General features: G+C 41.5%; 1 protein-coding gene across 1 annotated transcript in view; it reads left to right on the forward strand.

Annotated features, from left to right (window-relative positions):
* CUX1 (cut-like homeobox 1) overlaps nucleotides 1-16,315 on the forward strand; it is a gene marked incomplete at its 5' end in the record, with an annotated part of 67,952 nt that overhangs the window by 436 nt on the left and 51,201 nt on the right. The window contains 2 exons of the mRNA XM_010181440.1: nucleotides 9,296-9,400; nucleotides 12,048-12,236. Of these exons, the coding sequence (XP_010179742.1) occupies nucleotides 9,296-9,400; nucleotides 12,048-12,236 (294 nt within the window). The remainder of the gene's footprint in view (nucleotides 1-9,295; nucleotides 9,401-12,047; nucleotides 12,237-16,315) is intronic.

Raw genomic sequence — 16,315 nt, forward strand, 5'->3', positions numbered from 1 at the left:
TCCAGCTGCCAGTCTTCTTTTTGCTAGAGCAGTGGTCAGCCCCCGCCCTCCCTTGGTGCAGCTGAGACCCAAGCAGCAGGGAGGGCTGTGTGTGGTCCTGGGCGAGGACGAAGGGCAGGGTTGTCCCTTTTAAATAAGTTAACCAGTCGTGAGTCTCAGCTTCAGTCTTCTTATTCCAAACCATCCCCTGTGTATTGTCTTGTTGTGTATAATTGGACAGTCACAGCGAGTATGTTGTCCTTTATATTGGAAAAATACTAATGAAACAGAAGGCAGATTTTGGGTTGATTATTTAGTCAGTGAAAGAGAATTCGGGTTTGCACAGTGGGTTTTTAGTTCTGTCAAAGACAGCATTAAATATTTATGAAAGTGCTAGTAATTATTTAAAAATCTGTAGACTTTTTAGAAATTATGTAGGTGTTAAAGTTGTTTCGGTAGAATTATTTTGTGATTTTTGCAAAGGCAGTACATTTTGCACAGTTGTAGCAATTATTTACTCAGTAGGTTTTTTCTTTTCTCAGAGTAGAAAGGTGGTTGTAGTTAAAGAACAGGTATATCTGATTTCCTCATTGCCATACTAAATTTGAATATATCCATTTATACAGAAAGTCTAAAGACACCTTCCTATCTAACTGGAACAAACCTGCATTTTTTTTTTTACTTTATTTTTTTGGGTTTTTTTAAATTAGCAAAAATGTATAGTTGCTTATGTGCATAGCCTTTAGTTTGGTTGTAATTCAGCAAACTGAATCTGTGTGTAACATCAGCGTGCAATTCATCTGAGCTGTTGTAAATCCAGAAGAGGTGGATTCTGTCTCTTCTTTTCTTGTCTCCCCCTCCTCTGCTTCCCCGTCCCAGCTGCCGTGGTCCTGTCCCCTCCCTGACAGCAGCTTCTGCAATTGGGGGACCCTTCACTGAATCCACTGAGCTCAGTAACTGCAGAAAACCCTGAATTTGGGGTGAAGGGACAAGGTTTGTTTTCTGTGGGTTTAGCAAACAGAGGCAGCTCAACGAAACATCGGAGAAGGAGCAGCGCTGGGATGAGGGACGCGAGGGGAGCGTGTGGCCTCAGAGGGGGCAGGGAAGGGAGAGCTCACGGTGGAGGAGCCAAGAGCAGCTCAGCTGATTTGCTGAAACACGCCCATAGTCCTTGTCTTGTACGCTGCTTTACCTTTGTAAAACACTTCTGCAAATTATAACCAAGTAATCTTTGTAGTGGCAGTTCCTGTGTGTCACCTCTTTATAGCTGAAAAAAAATGGAAGAAATTAAATCCATTGCACAGGCCAGAAAGTGAGTTTGCATCAGGCTGAAGTGTTACAATTGCAGAAACAAGTACTTAACATAATTATGTATTTAATAGTTAAATTAACATTTCCTTTTACCATTTCAGTAAGTACTTCTTCCCCATTATTAAGGCTACCTTTAAAGAGTAATGCTCAGCGTGACTCCTACTTTGAGGCTAGACTGCCTTGCTGATTTTGATGTGATGTTTTGCTGCTCTGGAATTAACACTGACCCAGACGACTGGGATTTGGAGCTAAAATTTACAGAAGAGCAAAATGTTTCCACTGAAAATGTGAAAAATATTTGCTGTAAATTTTTAAATACCAGATATATCTTGGAAGTCCCTTTCTCAGTTACTGCCCTTTTTAAATCCAGAGCTGGCATTTCTGAACTCTCCTTCCTTTATGTGAGGACACCTCACTGACCCTTAAGGGTTGGGAAGTGCCATTTCCCTCTCCAGTTCTGCATCAAGGAGAGGGTGGATGCACCATTGACGTTGATCCAGGTGTCCGTACTCTGGGTGATCAAAGCCATGGGGACAGAGCTGATGTTGTCATTCCCACCCTGGTGTCCTTTTGGGTGAAACATGGACCTTTCTTCTTAGTCTTCAGACTCCATCACCTCTCTTCTCTCACTTGTTTTTTTCCTCATTTGGATCCTCAAATTGTTTCATACAGGAGCTTTCTGAGCTTGTTCGTGTGCTATGATCACCAGAAGAAATTACTAGCTCATAGAAATAATTACCTTTAAATACCAGTGAGCTCTGCAATTTTCTGCTGAGAAAGAAAAAGAGGTAGTGACTGCAAAACTCAGTTTCTCTCCATTGTATCATTAATGCAAGGTATAAACTGAATTCGCCCCCAAACCTTAACCCTAATCAACGCGAGACATAGACCCCTCACTTGAGCAGGGTGAGCTGGGCTGGAGAGGTTTGGAGGCAGGTGCTGGAGGTGATGGCAGCCCTTCCTCAGCTGCTGATCCAGCTGCTTGGTGCGGTTCATCCCAGATCTTGAGTGGGCTTTTGCAGCAGGGCTGGTCCCATCCAGACTGACAAAGCTCAGGGTAATCTAAGTACAGCAATTTACACCCACTGTGAGGGTGAGACAGGTCCTGGCTGGGAGGCTGGTGTCAGTGGTGGCCTGTGGAGTAACCCTTCCCCTTCAAAGTCCTGAGAGCTATAAACCAGCACAAAAAGGCCAAGAACAGTGCACTGGAGTGGCTGGTCTACCGGCACGTGCCTCAGGAGGAGCCATCAGCTCCAGGGGGTGTAGCTTTAGTAGAGCTGTAGAGTCTGAAGCCAATAGCCCCTGCTTGCTTTAGCAGGGAGATGCAACTGCATCATCTGCAAGGCAGCGGAAGAGCTGTTGGGCAGCCAGGGGGCTGTGTACCCCCACAATGCTCTGCTCGTCCCCAGGGCTGTGTGGCTTGAATGGCTTGGGTCTGGAAAGGGCTGAACTCAAAATGTAACTTATATGCAAGAGGAATGGCTCATTATCCCTTTACTAACCCACCAGCTCGATAACGAAAATAACCCAAGAGTTCACCCTCACATTTCCATGAAGATTTAATAATCCTGTAGTTTGAGAAAGGGACTCGTTTTATTAAGATTTCATTTTGCACAATAAATCACTGCATATTTTCTGATAAGCTACGAAGTATAATAATAAATAATTAAAACTAAACTACCCTTACTTGTCAAAATAAATGATTTATCATAGTTTGGGATATAGCGTCTTTGAATTTTTTATTGTTTGATTCCCAGACTATTATAATTTCCAATCAGGGAAGTTAATGAAGCTCCAGTGTACTTTTCTGCATTTGCAACAGTTACAGTTGTGGGAATGTATATTTTACACAGATATTTATGGTTAGCACTTTGCTGTACCTTTTCAGATTTACACCTTTCTCATACGTGTTTATGGCACTAAGTCACGAATCTTTAAGATGACAGATTTATTCAAATGAATTATCCTTCTGTTTCTGTGCGTCATCTCGCAACCTGGAATCACCCAGATGTGCGTGAGAAAAACGGAGGTTTCTGTTGAACAGAGTAATTCCTGTGTTGCCAAGACAGAAATACTTTGGAGTATTATTTTTTTTGTTAAAAAAGGGGAGGCTTATTGTAAGGTTTTAATATTGAGTCTGAGTTTCTGGTTTCATGTCATTGATGTGTCCAGATCTGTTTACTGGCTTTATATATTCAGTTCTCTTTGCTTAAAAAAGAAAAAAAAAATCTAATGGGCTTTGTAATTTAGACTTCCAGAAAACAGTGCTTTTTCACTTCTAAAAGAGAACAACTTCAGTTAGAGTTGGTTGATTCTGGGTTATTATTGTATTTTATTCTTGAGGAGGAGGAAATAGATTTGAAAAACAGATTCAAGTGTAGGTATCCGTACATTTTGGGAGTAATAACAGGAAGAGAACAGAGGACATTATTTGGTGGACTGTATTGTGAAAGCTTCTGTGTCTATGCCATGTTGTCCCTCTGGAAAAGCAAAATGTTCCCATTGATTTTTCTTTCCATCTTCACAGTGCTCCTAGATTTCAACTTTTGTTTTGTTTTGTTTTTTTAATGCAGAAAGAATCTAGACCGGGCCAGTTCCATTTATTCTACAGAAATTTACTGTTAGGTTTTAAGATCTGTAGCAGAAAGATTAGTGAATTTATGCACTTTTTTGCAACCAGACTACCACTAAAACACGTAAACCAGTGTCTGCTCTAGAAGTAAGAAGAACACCTCACCAGGGCATTTCAGCAGAAATGCTGTTCTCAAGATTATCTTTGTATTTCACTGAGTGTGGTACCTTCCTGTCTCTAACAAATCACATTGGAAAATGGTTTGAAAAGATATTCCCACTAAGTGAGATTGCTATAAAATATGTATGGTTTTGAGCAGCAGATGGAATAAATTCTCCTCTTTCACTTAGCAACACAAGTGCAGCACAGAATGGGTGGTGCCGGTGCTGCGCGGGAGGGTTTCGCTCTGCCCCACCAGCGGTAACAGAAGCAGTGACGAGGCAGGCCGTGTTTTTGTTTCCACGAGGAAGGGCATTGGTCCTGGCACGACTCCTTCATCTGCACCAAGGCTGACACAGATACTGCCCACAGATGCTGCCAGAATATTTGCTTTTTATTTCTGCCTCCCTTTGCAGTGAACTAGATCCTCTGCTGTCGTGATGTGCCGTGGCCCTGCTGAATTCAGCAAAGTTGTGCTGTTTTATAGCAGATGAGGTCGTTCACTTAAGCCTGTGATTTTGCTATCTGTAAAATGGGAATAATAACATTTACTCTATAAAGTGCATTGAGATCCTTGCACTGAGAAGCGCGGTATAAAGGCAAGATGCAGTTAATACTATTTTCATACAAACACAGGAGTTTCCTGTAAATGCTTGGCTTTCAGTTGGGAATACATTTAGCTGGCAGCCTTTCAGTGTGCAAAGGAAAGTGCAATAGCCTGAAGACAAGAAAGAAGACAACCCAACCTCTTCTGTTGGAGTTTTTTTCTTTTTTTTTTTCTCATGTAATTCTCCACTGCTGGAAATAATAGGTGTCAGAGCCCTGAAGTCTTTCATGTCACAGACTTTCTGATAACCTTGCTGTTGTTCTGTGAGAGCTAGGGTCGTTTAAAGATTTTTAAATCTGTTTTTATATCTCAAAAGTTAGAAAATTAAAGCACATCGAACCAGTGTGCTTTAATTGATCTCGTATTCTGAGAAATGTAGCTCTTGCAGCAGCTTGCAAGTACAAATGTCAGCTTCAAGCACTTAAAACCAAGCGTGGTGATTACAACCATAACCGGGCTCATTAACTTCAGCAGAATTACTTGTGATAATATACACTCCTAGCTCATAGAAAGATTTTGCTACGTGTAGCACTGAATTTAGCATGTAATAAGGAAATAGAGTTTGGCTGGTGGAACTTTAAGGAAAAGGTTATACTTTTTTTGTGTGTAAGTATCTCATTTTGCTATTCACACCACTGGTCTTTGATCAAATTAACATTTTACTGTAAGTGGAAGAGCACTCAGTTCATGCTATTCATTATCTTGTCAGGAAACGATGAGAATAATTTAAACTGGATATATTGTGTAAGGCTTTTTTTTTTTAATTGGAAAGCGCATGGCAGCATTATGATCGTGACCTACTGGCTGCACCATGAACAGTACAATATTTACGTGCTGAATTAAGGAGAATTAAAGTATTTTTGAAATATTTTGTTACCAGGGAGGTAGCTCTATGCTAGAAAAACACTGGTATGGAAATTAGGAGGAGTTGTATGACTGAGCTGTCCAGAAAAATAGCATTTTTAGACAGTGCTGGATTTGCCTGATGTCTGTCAAGACCAGTAGTGTGGCTGTCACTGGTCATCATGGTTTTTCTAGGCTGTGCATGATAGATTTGGAAGTGTAAAACCAAGAGTTTTGGCACTGAGTGACGAAAAGCGACTGTACTATGGTACATGTATTTTGTAGCCAGAGGGGGATAGTTTCACACAAAGAGAAGGTTGCATGAACTTTCCAGTGGCTCCAAGTTGTGCAAGATTGCTAGGTTTTAGCCATTTTCCATACTGAGCGTCTGTCTCTGGCTGCATTCTCTTTTTTTATTTCAGGAAAATCTGTTCAACCATTTCTAAGAACAAGGTTAGGAAAAAAATTCCAGTTTTCCCCACATATTACGAGCTATTCTTGTTTTGGTGAGGAGCCTGCTGTGCCCTTATTTAAGAGAAGGGGCTTGGCGCTTGATGAGGGACGGTTTGCGTTTTTCTCAGGGTTGTATCTTCTGTTGCTTCAGTAGCAAAAGAAAAGAAAGAAAAAGCCCAAAGTTTGGCCAGCCTGTAAGTGTCTGAAAAAAACCCGAGTTCACACAGTTTCAACAGAATCTGGTTTGAATTTATCAGCTTTGATGTCTGTGCCTGTCCCAGGCACGCTGCAGTCTGTCACTGTGCCATCTGGGTAAACATTAGCCGGCCAGGTTTTTTTTCTCTGGATTGTAATGGAAGGTCCAGTACCACTTTGAGGGGAGCACTGGGAGGGGAGATGATCCTCCAGGCTGCCCCTGCCACCATCGGGAGACGGGCAGTGTCGGCATGAGCACACGGAGAGCGGGAGGTGGGAAGCAGGGAAGAAAGACCAGGACAGGGCTGCTGCGAGGACGTTTGGAGAAGAAGCAATGAGGAAAAGAGGAAGGAGGAAATCGCAGGGGTAAGACTCATTTTGGAAGTTTGTGTAGGTCATGTGAGGTATGAGCTTGCTTTTGCCTGCCTGAAGCTAAAGGCACCGCGAAGCTCGGAGAAGACAGAAATGGTGCTTCCAGTGGCCAAAGTGAATTAGGAAAGGGGGAAAAGGGACAAGCAGAGGGGGGTAGGAGTCAGAGAGGCAAAACCAGAGGGTTTTGCAGAAGAGCAGCACTGTAGCCACGGTATGGGGTCTTGGGTGCAGGAGTGCAGGTGAGAACGGGCCAGACACAGCCCGCTCCGCGCAGTGGGGTGGTGGTTGACACTGCCGTGCACAGCACCCGAATGGCAACGTGCTGGGGGCTTGAGGAACCCAGACAGCTCAAAGTGGGGTTTGTGCCACTGCATTCGTTAACGCTTCTGAAGCACTTAGATCCTTTGGTGGTGGAAACCAGAGCACAGCCCATGAGGAAGTGATTAATTCTGTCTGCAGAGGAGAGTAGGACTAGTTTGCCATAAATAAGCTGCAGAGGTCACACATGGAACAAGGAGGACAAAGCACTTCACCAAGCAGTATTCATCCCTAGAGCTGCATGAAGTAGAGGGTCTTGTTGGGAAAAAGCAAGAGCATGTTACTGCCTGGCTCCCAAAGCCCTGCGCACAGGGGTGGCCAGACATACCTTGGGGTTGGCTTTTCGAAACTTTTAAGTGCTCAGTTTTGAAACTACTGTTCTTTTAACAGGTTTTTGTGTGTAATTCATAATTTATATTGCAATAGCACCCAAAAGTGCTTTCCAGACACTGAACACATCTGTAATTCTGGCTCTAAAAAGCTTCCACTCTGGGGAACGGAAATTTTTATTTTTTTAAGAGAAAAATTGACCAATATTTCCTAAACAGAATTGCCCAAAGTTTCTGTCGATGTATTTTTAACAATGCATGGTATGAAATCTTGTTTAATATTATTCACAGGATTACAACAGGTGCTCTGAATTGGCTGGGGAGGCTGTGCAGAAAGGGCGGCTGACAGCTTACTGTATATGCAGATGTAACATCTATTAGAAATATCCTCTGTGGTTTGCTTGCATGCAAGCTGAATAGATTCTCCAAACAATGCTGCTGTGAATGGAAGCCATCAGCAGAATTGCTTAAGGCTGCAAAATCCATTACTTATACAGCAGTAGATGCAAGAGCAAGTGCCACAGTGTGGTAACTTGTCCTGCTTTGCTGGAGTTGGTTAGCAGTTATTAGTTCAGTGTATGTATATCTACATCTAATAAAGTGCGAGAAAATAATGCATCTCAGTCTGTATCGTTAGCTCCATTTTTTAATCCCAGTATTACCCAGCTGCACAAACAACGTAAACTTTCTCCTTTTGTGCCTTTTTAATGCTGCTACAATTTTATTAATGCACACAATAGGTTGTGTCCCATGCTCAGATTATTAGAGCCGTGTTACTGTACCTTTACAATTGCATTTTAATTACAGCTGTAGAACCTCTGCAAAATCATTTAATATAATGTTGTGAGCAAATAGCGCAGGTGATGCATTTAGTATTTGATTGCTGTTAGTTTACTGATTGATTAAACGTGCAGACAGAGTCTGTGCTTTGAGTAGTAAGTCATTTACCATGCAGTCACACAGGCATACAGGTTTTATATTCACCATTTTAGATGACTTAGGTTTTCCAAAGGATGAGCTGAAAAAGTGGAGAGTCTGGCATGCAGAAATATGACAGGTTTGGTGTCTTAAAAATGACTTAATTGTTCAATAAAGGAAGGGGCCCATCAGTGTTAAAGTGTAAAAGTTGGCCAAGAAGAGTTTTGATCTTGACTGGTGGCAGTTGGTGGATTTGGAAGAGGTGGTGGTATGTCTTGGGAGCAGAGACAGAAAAGTATGGTAGCTGTTTTCTGCTGAAAGGGGAGTGTGATTTGCATGGAGTTGCCCAGCTTAAAAACTGATTACTCAAGGATGTAAGCAGTGTGGTTTTATAACAATAAAATACTTTTTTTTTAATAGAGGAAAGAAGTCTGGGCAGGAGGAGTATATACTGTAAAAATGACCAGGTTTTGTTCTGCTTTTCTTAACAGAAGCTTATATGCAGTTATGGAAAGGACTTTGCTGCTATTTATTGCCTGAAGTTACTGATCCATCTGTCTCTACCCAAAATCTTTCCTCGTAATTCTGCCTTTCTATTATTACTGAAAATTTGTATGGGAATTTTGTCTGGTAGCCAAGTCACAGGCTTATCAGATATTGCGTAAATCCTCAGCAGTTGGTAACTGATCTGTGCAAAATTGTCAGTTTAGGGTTAAATATTGTTGAATAAATAGACCTGCTGAAAGAACGGAATCTAACAATTCATGTTTTGGGAAATAATTACTGAGGAAAGACAGCCCACAACATTGTATGTGTGTTAGAGAGAATGGTCAGAATATCTTTTAATTCAGCATTTACCCGTGAGAATTATTCCCATGAGGAACCTTGCAATAAAATCTGCTTGGTCTATGAGAACAGAAAGAAATTGAATAAAAAGACTCCATTTCCACTTGTATTTATTCAGTCTGGGAAATTCAGTGGGCCGCAGCATTAGTATCAGCAGGGGATTCCTTGCTCCTAGCGTTAAATTACTGTCATAATCGCTCAATTATTTCTTCCTTGTACTGTTTAAAATAAAAATCCATCACATTCTATGTTTTTTTCTAACATTTATTAGGTTGAGTGTTTAGGAAAATCAATTATATTCAGTCAGGCATGAATTGATGAATGTTCTTGTAATAATTGTCAGTTGTTAAACTGAATGTACTTTCTCTTTTCACCCCTTTTCATTTCCTTCAGAGGGCAGAGGTGGCTCAGAGAGAGGCAGAGACCTTAAGGGAGCAGCTCTCGTCAGCTAACAAATCTCTCCAACTCGCTACGCAGATCCAGAAGGCACCTGATGTGGTGAGAGAAAATATTTACTGACTCTCACAGGTTTCTGACATTCCCGCAGTACAGCTCTTTCAATTTAAGCTCGCAGCTATAAAAATATCTGTCTGGAGTAATATTTTAACTGAAATGGGATTGCAGTTTGGTTAAACTTCTGAGGGGGCTGGTGGCTGCAGAAGACCACGGGAAGGACAGAGGTCGCTCTGTTCCGTGGTGGCTGGTATGGTGAGCCATGGATCTCCACGGCTGCCAGTCCAGGCGGATTGCAGCAGCTCCCAGAAATTATTTCATGTTGGTAGGAGCATCGGCAGAGGGAGAACGAAGGCAGGAATGTGGTATAACAAGGAGTGCCTTGGTGGGCCATCGGCGTGTGCCTGCCTGGAGGGCGCAGTGGGGCACGGAGCTTCAGCTTTGCTCAGAGTTGGGTGCCTTAGGAGGGACCTGCTGTGCCTCCCCATTTCTGGGTATGGGCCGTCAGAGGAACTGGAGATAAATTCGGTATCGTTCCAGTTTTCACAGAATTACCTAAACTGAGAATTAGACCTATAAATCCAATAAAAGAAACTTATGAAATTGAGAAGGTATCCTGTACTCCTAAAGGTTTGACTGGTTGTTGCCTTCTCTGTGTGCTTCTAAGTAGAGCAAACCCCACTGTCTGGGGAGGTTGGTAGCACTGACTCTGCTGATCGGACCTTGTGGGCATGGAGGGCTGTTACAGGACTGCAGCTGGTCCTGGGTTCACAGGTATCACAGATGAGCAGGCAGATTAGTTTGATTTTTGTTTGCCAAAAGAGTAGTAGGAGTATTTGAATGTAAATATGCAATTAAGTGAAATTTAGTCTACTTCTAAGCAGCAGATATAACAAACAGAAGAAATCATGTTCCTTATATTGTTTTTTCTTATGAGCCATGTACATGCTTGACACTGATATCAGTGAAGCACATGGTTGTGTTTAAAATACATTTGCAGAGAATGAGTAACAAACCGTAAGTCCTTCAGATCTGTTTGGTAGTCTATTAATACAACCCGGTATTTTCTCAGAGAAGTCAAAAGATAGACAAGCAGGCTGCAAAACTAAAAATAAAAAAATAAAAAGCCTGACTATCACTTGTAACTCTGAATTACCTGCCTCTTCCTATCTCGTGTCCTAGTCTTATTATTATTTTAACATTAGGTCTTTCTTGTATTTAATAGTACTTCTGCACTTCATTTATATTTAATATGACAACTACTGCAGGTTGAAAATGATCATTATCTATCTTATTTCAGACTCTACGTTCTAGTCTCAATAGGCACTAGCAGCAGATGATTATACAACTTGTGATGTTTCATGCAAGCAAATTAGAGGTTTTTTCAAGTCAAAAGTATAATTCAGTGTAATAGGAGAGCGTTGTTAACTGCAGTTTGTACATGTAGCTTTCTGTGAGATACAGTGGTACTGAGACTCAAGCTAAGTGTTTAGAAGATATGGAAAAGGTATTTTGTTCTGCCTGTGTTTTCCAGAAAAGAGGGTATGGAATGTATTTCAATCTGCTGCAATGTCATCTTGAATTGTAAGGAAAGGTGTCAGCTTCAGGGGGTTGAATTTTCAGCTCTTTCGCATAGGATCTTTGGTATAATGTTTACGATCATTGTCTCTCCCCTGGTAATGGATTCTTTCCTACTTCACTGGTGTTTTCTGAGGAACAGCCATTAACCTTTGTAAGACACATTTGAGGCTTTTTAATGGAACATGTGTTCGCCATTGGGCTGCCTCATGCTCCCCAGATCCGCACAAGGATTTCCTTATGTTCAGACCTCTCTGATGCATCATAGCTATTGATCCGTTAGCACAAAAGGAGACAAAAGACATGGTACAATTAGTCTGTATTATCTTTTCTGAATAGATCTATGTTCTTCTTAGCTTGTCTGTCCTCTCTCATTTCTTGTCCTAGTGGAAAGTCAGTCTAGTGAGGAGGTTTCAGACTTGAGGACGGATTTTGCAGCCGTGGGGAACTGGAAGAAGAAAGATCCTGATTTAGGAAAGGGAATTTCTGCAAGTGGAGACCATAGGGAGAATGGCCTTGGCTTACAGCTGTCACATCTATCTTCATCCCCATGGAGGAGAGGCTTTAGTTGCTAGCAGTAATGTTAATAGCGAACGATTTTCATGCAAGGAGCAAGGAGGAAGTAGCACTTTGGGGCAATTTTTGACAGTTTTGCCTGCACTGTGTGGCATGCCTACAAAGAGCTGAAGGCACATGACTCTGCCGTTCCTGATTAATAAATTCTGCTCCATTACTTCAGAATATTTTATCTGATTAGTATTTTGTAAGCACAGATTTTCATAGTTGTCAAAGCATTTGGACTATTAATAATAAATAGATCTAAATAGAATCCCTTGACTTTCACAGCTGCAACTTTCCAGTGCACTTAGGAAAGAGGGAAATTTATTTTCTCTGTTATCGCTCTTTTCCCAAAGAGCTGTCCTGGGGAGTAGAAAGGTTCGTCTTCTGGATTCATGCAGCCAATTACAGAGTCCCAGCTTTGGAGGTTGTTTCTGTCTCTTACGCCATCCGATGCTGTGCTCGGTCCTTACCTAACTGCCCTTGTTCCTTTTTTATTATTAATTATAATAAATAATATTATTTGTTGGTGGTCTGATACTGTTTTTCACGTTAGGAGCAGGCCATCGAGGTGCTGACACGGTCCAGCTTGGAAGTGGAACTGGCTGCGAAGGAGCGGGAAATTGCCCAGCTCGTCGAAGATGTCCAGAGGCTCCAGGGCAGCCTCACCAAGCTGCGGGAGAACTCCAGCAGCCAAATCTCGCAGCTGGAGCAGCAGCTGACCGCGCAGCACAGCACTCTTAAGGTAAGGCTTGGTTCTGTGCTCAGCAGCTTTTGAAGGATATAGCTGACCAGTATTGGGGTTTACTCATCTAAGTTTTCTGTGGTTCTGAGAGGCACCGTAAAAGCCATTGACTTCTTCAGGATGCTGGTGAATTGCAGTTTCTGTGACGTTTTATTCTAAGCAACCACAATTTTATCGGATTTAATTTACCTGGTTCTCACTGCTTTGAAATTTGTTTTTGCAGAACATGGCTACCTTTAGAATTAAAACCGCCAACAAAACCCAACGTGTGTTTACCACGGGTATGTAGGGACACAGCTGAACCGAAAAGGCACAGGAAATCCTTCTTAGGCTTTAAAACTTCTAATTCTCATTCCGGTAGTTGGTATTGTTGATTTGCCAGGAATGTTTATTGTGCTGTGGTCTATCTTTGAGTTTAGCTGCTACCCCCTCCAGTTCTCTCCACTGGAGAAGGGAAATGTATCATTCGGAGCATAAAAACAAGTACAATCGAGACACAGAGAGAAGGTGTTTTAGCCTTAATAACCATTTAGGTTTTTTTTAACTGTCTATTTGCTGCACAGCAATTCCCATTTATAATTAGCAGTCTAATCCTATGCCTATTTGCGTACCAGTAGCACTGCACTAAAACCAGAAGAAACATCGAACAGTGTTGTGAGTGACCCCTTTACCTTTTGCTTCAGCAGCTCTACTTTCTTGGTGCACTAGCCCACACAGTTTAGATCCCTCAGTCGGCATGAGAACTGTTTCCCAACATGTGTTAGGAATCAGTTTCCTGTGACTCCTGTCTCTTTCAGTGTTCTGCCGTCTATGAGCCTCAAAGTGTAAACAAGATAAATTTATGTATTCCATTAAAGGCTTCATAGTTTTGCAGGTCATATAGTCTGAGAGTTTTTTGAAAGCGGGAGGCTGATAGCACCCACTTAGCTCTGCCTGTGGCGTGAGCAGCTTTCCTCCATCAGAGTGATTTAATGTTCAGTTGAAACTCTTACAAATTGTTCTTATTCTGACATTTTTTGAGAGGTTACCAGTTTTGCTCTGGTGTACCGTAATTTATATGGACAAATGTCTGTTAGGGATGAAAGCTGAAGTGTTGCATTCAGTATGCTCTCTGCATGTTTGAAGACAGCCTTGCAGAATTCTTACGAAAATTCAGTAGAACAAAGGAAACTCATTGGGTTCCTGTGTTGAGGATATTGGTCTCTGCCCATCTGTCACCATGTGGGGACCACTCTTAATGAGAGAGGAAGGTTTTGAGGGACACATTTTGCTGGCTACACCCATGTTACGGGGGTTTTTGTGTTGGTTTTTTTTTTTCATAAAGCCTGATAGAAAATATCTTGAGTTCCTGCACTTGACAGGTTTTCTTGGAATAAAGCATGTTCCTGGTGAGGTCAGTATTAGTTTAGCCATTAACTTCAAAGGGAATAGGATCACAGAAATGACAGAGCAAGTCTTTGATTTTCATTTCAGTAATCTCCTTCCATTTTCTCATAGGCTTGCCTGGCTAATGCTCTGTATTTAGGCTCCTGTTGGTAGTGTCTTACGCAGTGACTCTATTGATAAAGTTTTAGTCATTTCAACCCTCTTTAGCCTTATTTGTTGCACTTTAAAAATATTTCAAAATGCATACTTTTACCCCAAAGTGCTGGGAAAACGGATGTCTGAGATCTGTTGTACAAAGAACCAAATCTATGTGGTAATGTGTTGGTCCGTGTTTGATTATACAGGAATTGCTTCTCAACTGAGATTGTAATGATTGCCTCCACAAAAAATGAGTCACAGTTTCACAAATTAAAGCAATGTTCTCAGACCATATCTTGGGGGAATTCTTTAATACTCTGTGACTTAATGAAACAATACAGAAATACTTCCAAAATTATTGCTTCTTTATCTTCATCTGGTCTAATAATCAAAATATGTCCTCTAGTAACAAGACTTTTCTAACTATAATTATATTAACCCTTTGTTCCTGGGAGCTGGAACTTCTTGCCACCCAGTTAAAATACAACAGTGCTAGTTAGCAAAGGGTTACATCAAATACCCTGGGTTAACTAAATATGGGCTGTTTCATTTATTTTACTCTAAAGTAAACTATGACTTTAGTCTAATGGGTTTTTTTAAATGTTTTAAGCCCTTAATACAGCCCATGCTGTTTTACCTGACACTTTAGATAATAATACAGTAATGATTTTATTTAAAAAAAACAACCAATCACAATCTATGCATGCTCTAACATGGGTTTATTCATACAACAAATGCAAGATGATTCCTTAACATGGAATATTTGCAAATGTAGTGTGCAGAAATGCCACCAGTCCATTTCTTCTGCCCTCTGATCCCTGCGTGTTTGTTAGAGTATATTTTGTCTGAATTAACCAGGTTGGTATTTAGTGCAAGATATTAGTTCCTCCAGATTGTCTCACAGCTTGAACCTTTGTTATACCATGTTCTGTGCATTTTACAGGGTTCTTTGAGACAATTACCATACTAATACATTTTAAAGCAGTCATTGACTGGGGAGATGCCAAGTGCCTAAATGGTCTGCCTGTATACAGGCATTGCATTCTCAGTTGCTAGCTTATATTGTTTACTAAAGTATACATTTAGGTACAGATTTTCCATGGCAACAATCTCTATATTAGGTACTTGGAAATGATGGATGCGTGTGTGTTTTATACAATTCAAGGTAAAATATTGCTGGTTGCCATACTGCTACAACAGCATACAAGTACCTGAGAGTCCAAAACAGCTTCATTCTGTCAACATTTTTTTTTCCCCATGTGTTTTGTACCTAAAATTTCCAGAAATACTTTCAAAGTATAGCATGTTCCTATACAGAATTACATTTAATATAGATTGCATTAAAACGGGAATCATTAGCTTTTCCGGAGTTTTCTTCTGTTTCTACGAAGGGCTTTTCTTACCGTATCCTTGCATAGGTAGCTAACATACTAATCCAGGATATCACTTGTTTTAATTTTATTCCAGTACTTCTAATACTGAGGACTAGTGTAAATAGCCAGTTGTCCCTGCTGGAAGAGCTAATCTACTGTAGACCCAAAACCATTGGAAATCACAGAGTTAAGGGAGAGGTGAATTGTAGCCAATCGTTGCTTTCAGCTGTGGAGCCGCAAAAAGTGGTTGGAAGCCACTGGCAGTGTGACACGGCCAAGGGAAGCTGAAAGGTGTTGTGTGGTGTGCACCAGGGTCCTCCCAGTGCCTGCACCGAGTTTTGAAGCTTTCAGTCATGATGCTGAGTCACCTCCCCAGTACCAAGGGCTGTCTGGCTCACTGGTTTCATTGAAAGATCCCTCTCCATCCTTACAGAGCCTGCTCTGGTGCTTTCAAGCACCTGGCTGGATCCCTTGTGAAAGGAACTCTGTTCTGCTCAGCATCAAGCTGTAGCTTGAAAAGCTGCTTGAACTTGCAGTGTGTTGTAGCTGGCCCTCCTTAAAACTTAGAGAGCTGAAGTGGCACCTGAGGCCCTGGGCTTACGTAGTACATTTGCATTATGAAATTTCAGCACGTTGGAGGTTATCAAAACCTCAAACATCTTTTCCTGGTCACATCAACCGGGATTTTCCTGGTTACATCAGTACAGGGGTTTTTTAGCAGGGCCGAAACACCTGTAGCACAGTCTGCTATGTAAGGCAAAGTCGATACTCCCTATAACATGTGTTACTAACTGGAATTTGGTAGGACATGTCAGAAGAAATTACTAAAACCTGCCCTGTGTTTATTCCAGGAGAAAGAAATTGTTTTAGCTGAAATAGACAGGTTTTGTTGTGGTTTTTTTTAACACAATCCAAATGACTGCACAAGTTGACGGCTAAGGGTGCTAGGACACAAGACCTATTTAGGGGCCACTTGTTTTAGCCATGTCCCATTGAGTGCAAACTTCACACTTAACAGCAGTGTCTGCTTTCCTGCAACAAGCGGTGGTGGTGGTGGTGGTGGTGATCCATGAAGAGTTGATTGTTGAGCAGCTGCCAGAGCAGGGTCTGTGTACAACTGCCAGGAGATGCCTCTTGTCAGCAGTGACAGTGATTGTGGATGATGGTATCAAAAAGCAGGAA

This window comes from Mesitornis unicolor, unplaced genomic scaffold (genome assembly GCF_000695765.1).
Source record: "Mesitornis unicolor isolate BGI_N332 unplaced genomic scaffold, ASM69576v1 scaffold19473, whole genome shotgun sequence".
In the NCBI taxonomy this organism is placed as follows: Eukaryota; Metazoa; Chordata; class Aves; order Mesitornithiformes; family Mesitornithidae; genus Mesitornis; species Mesitornis unicolor.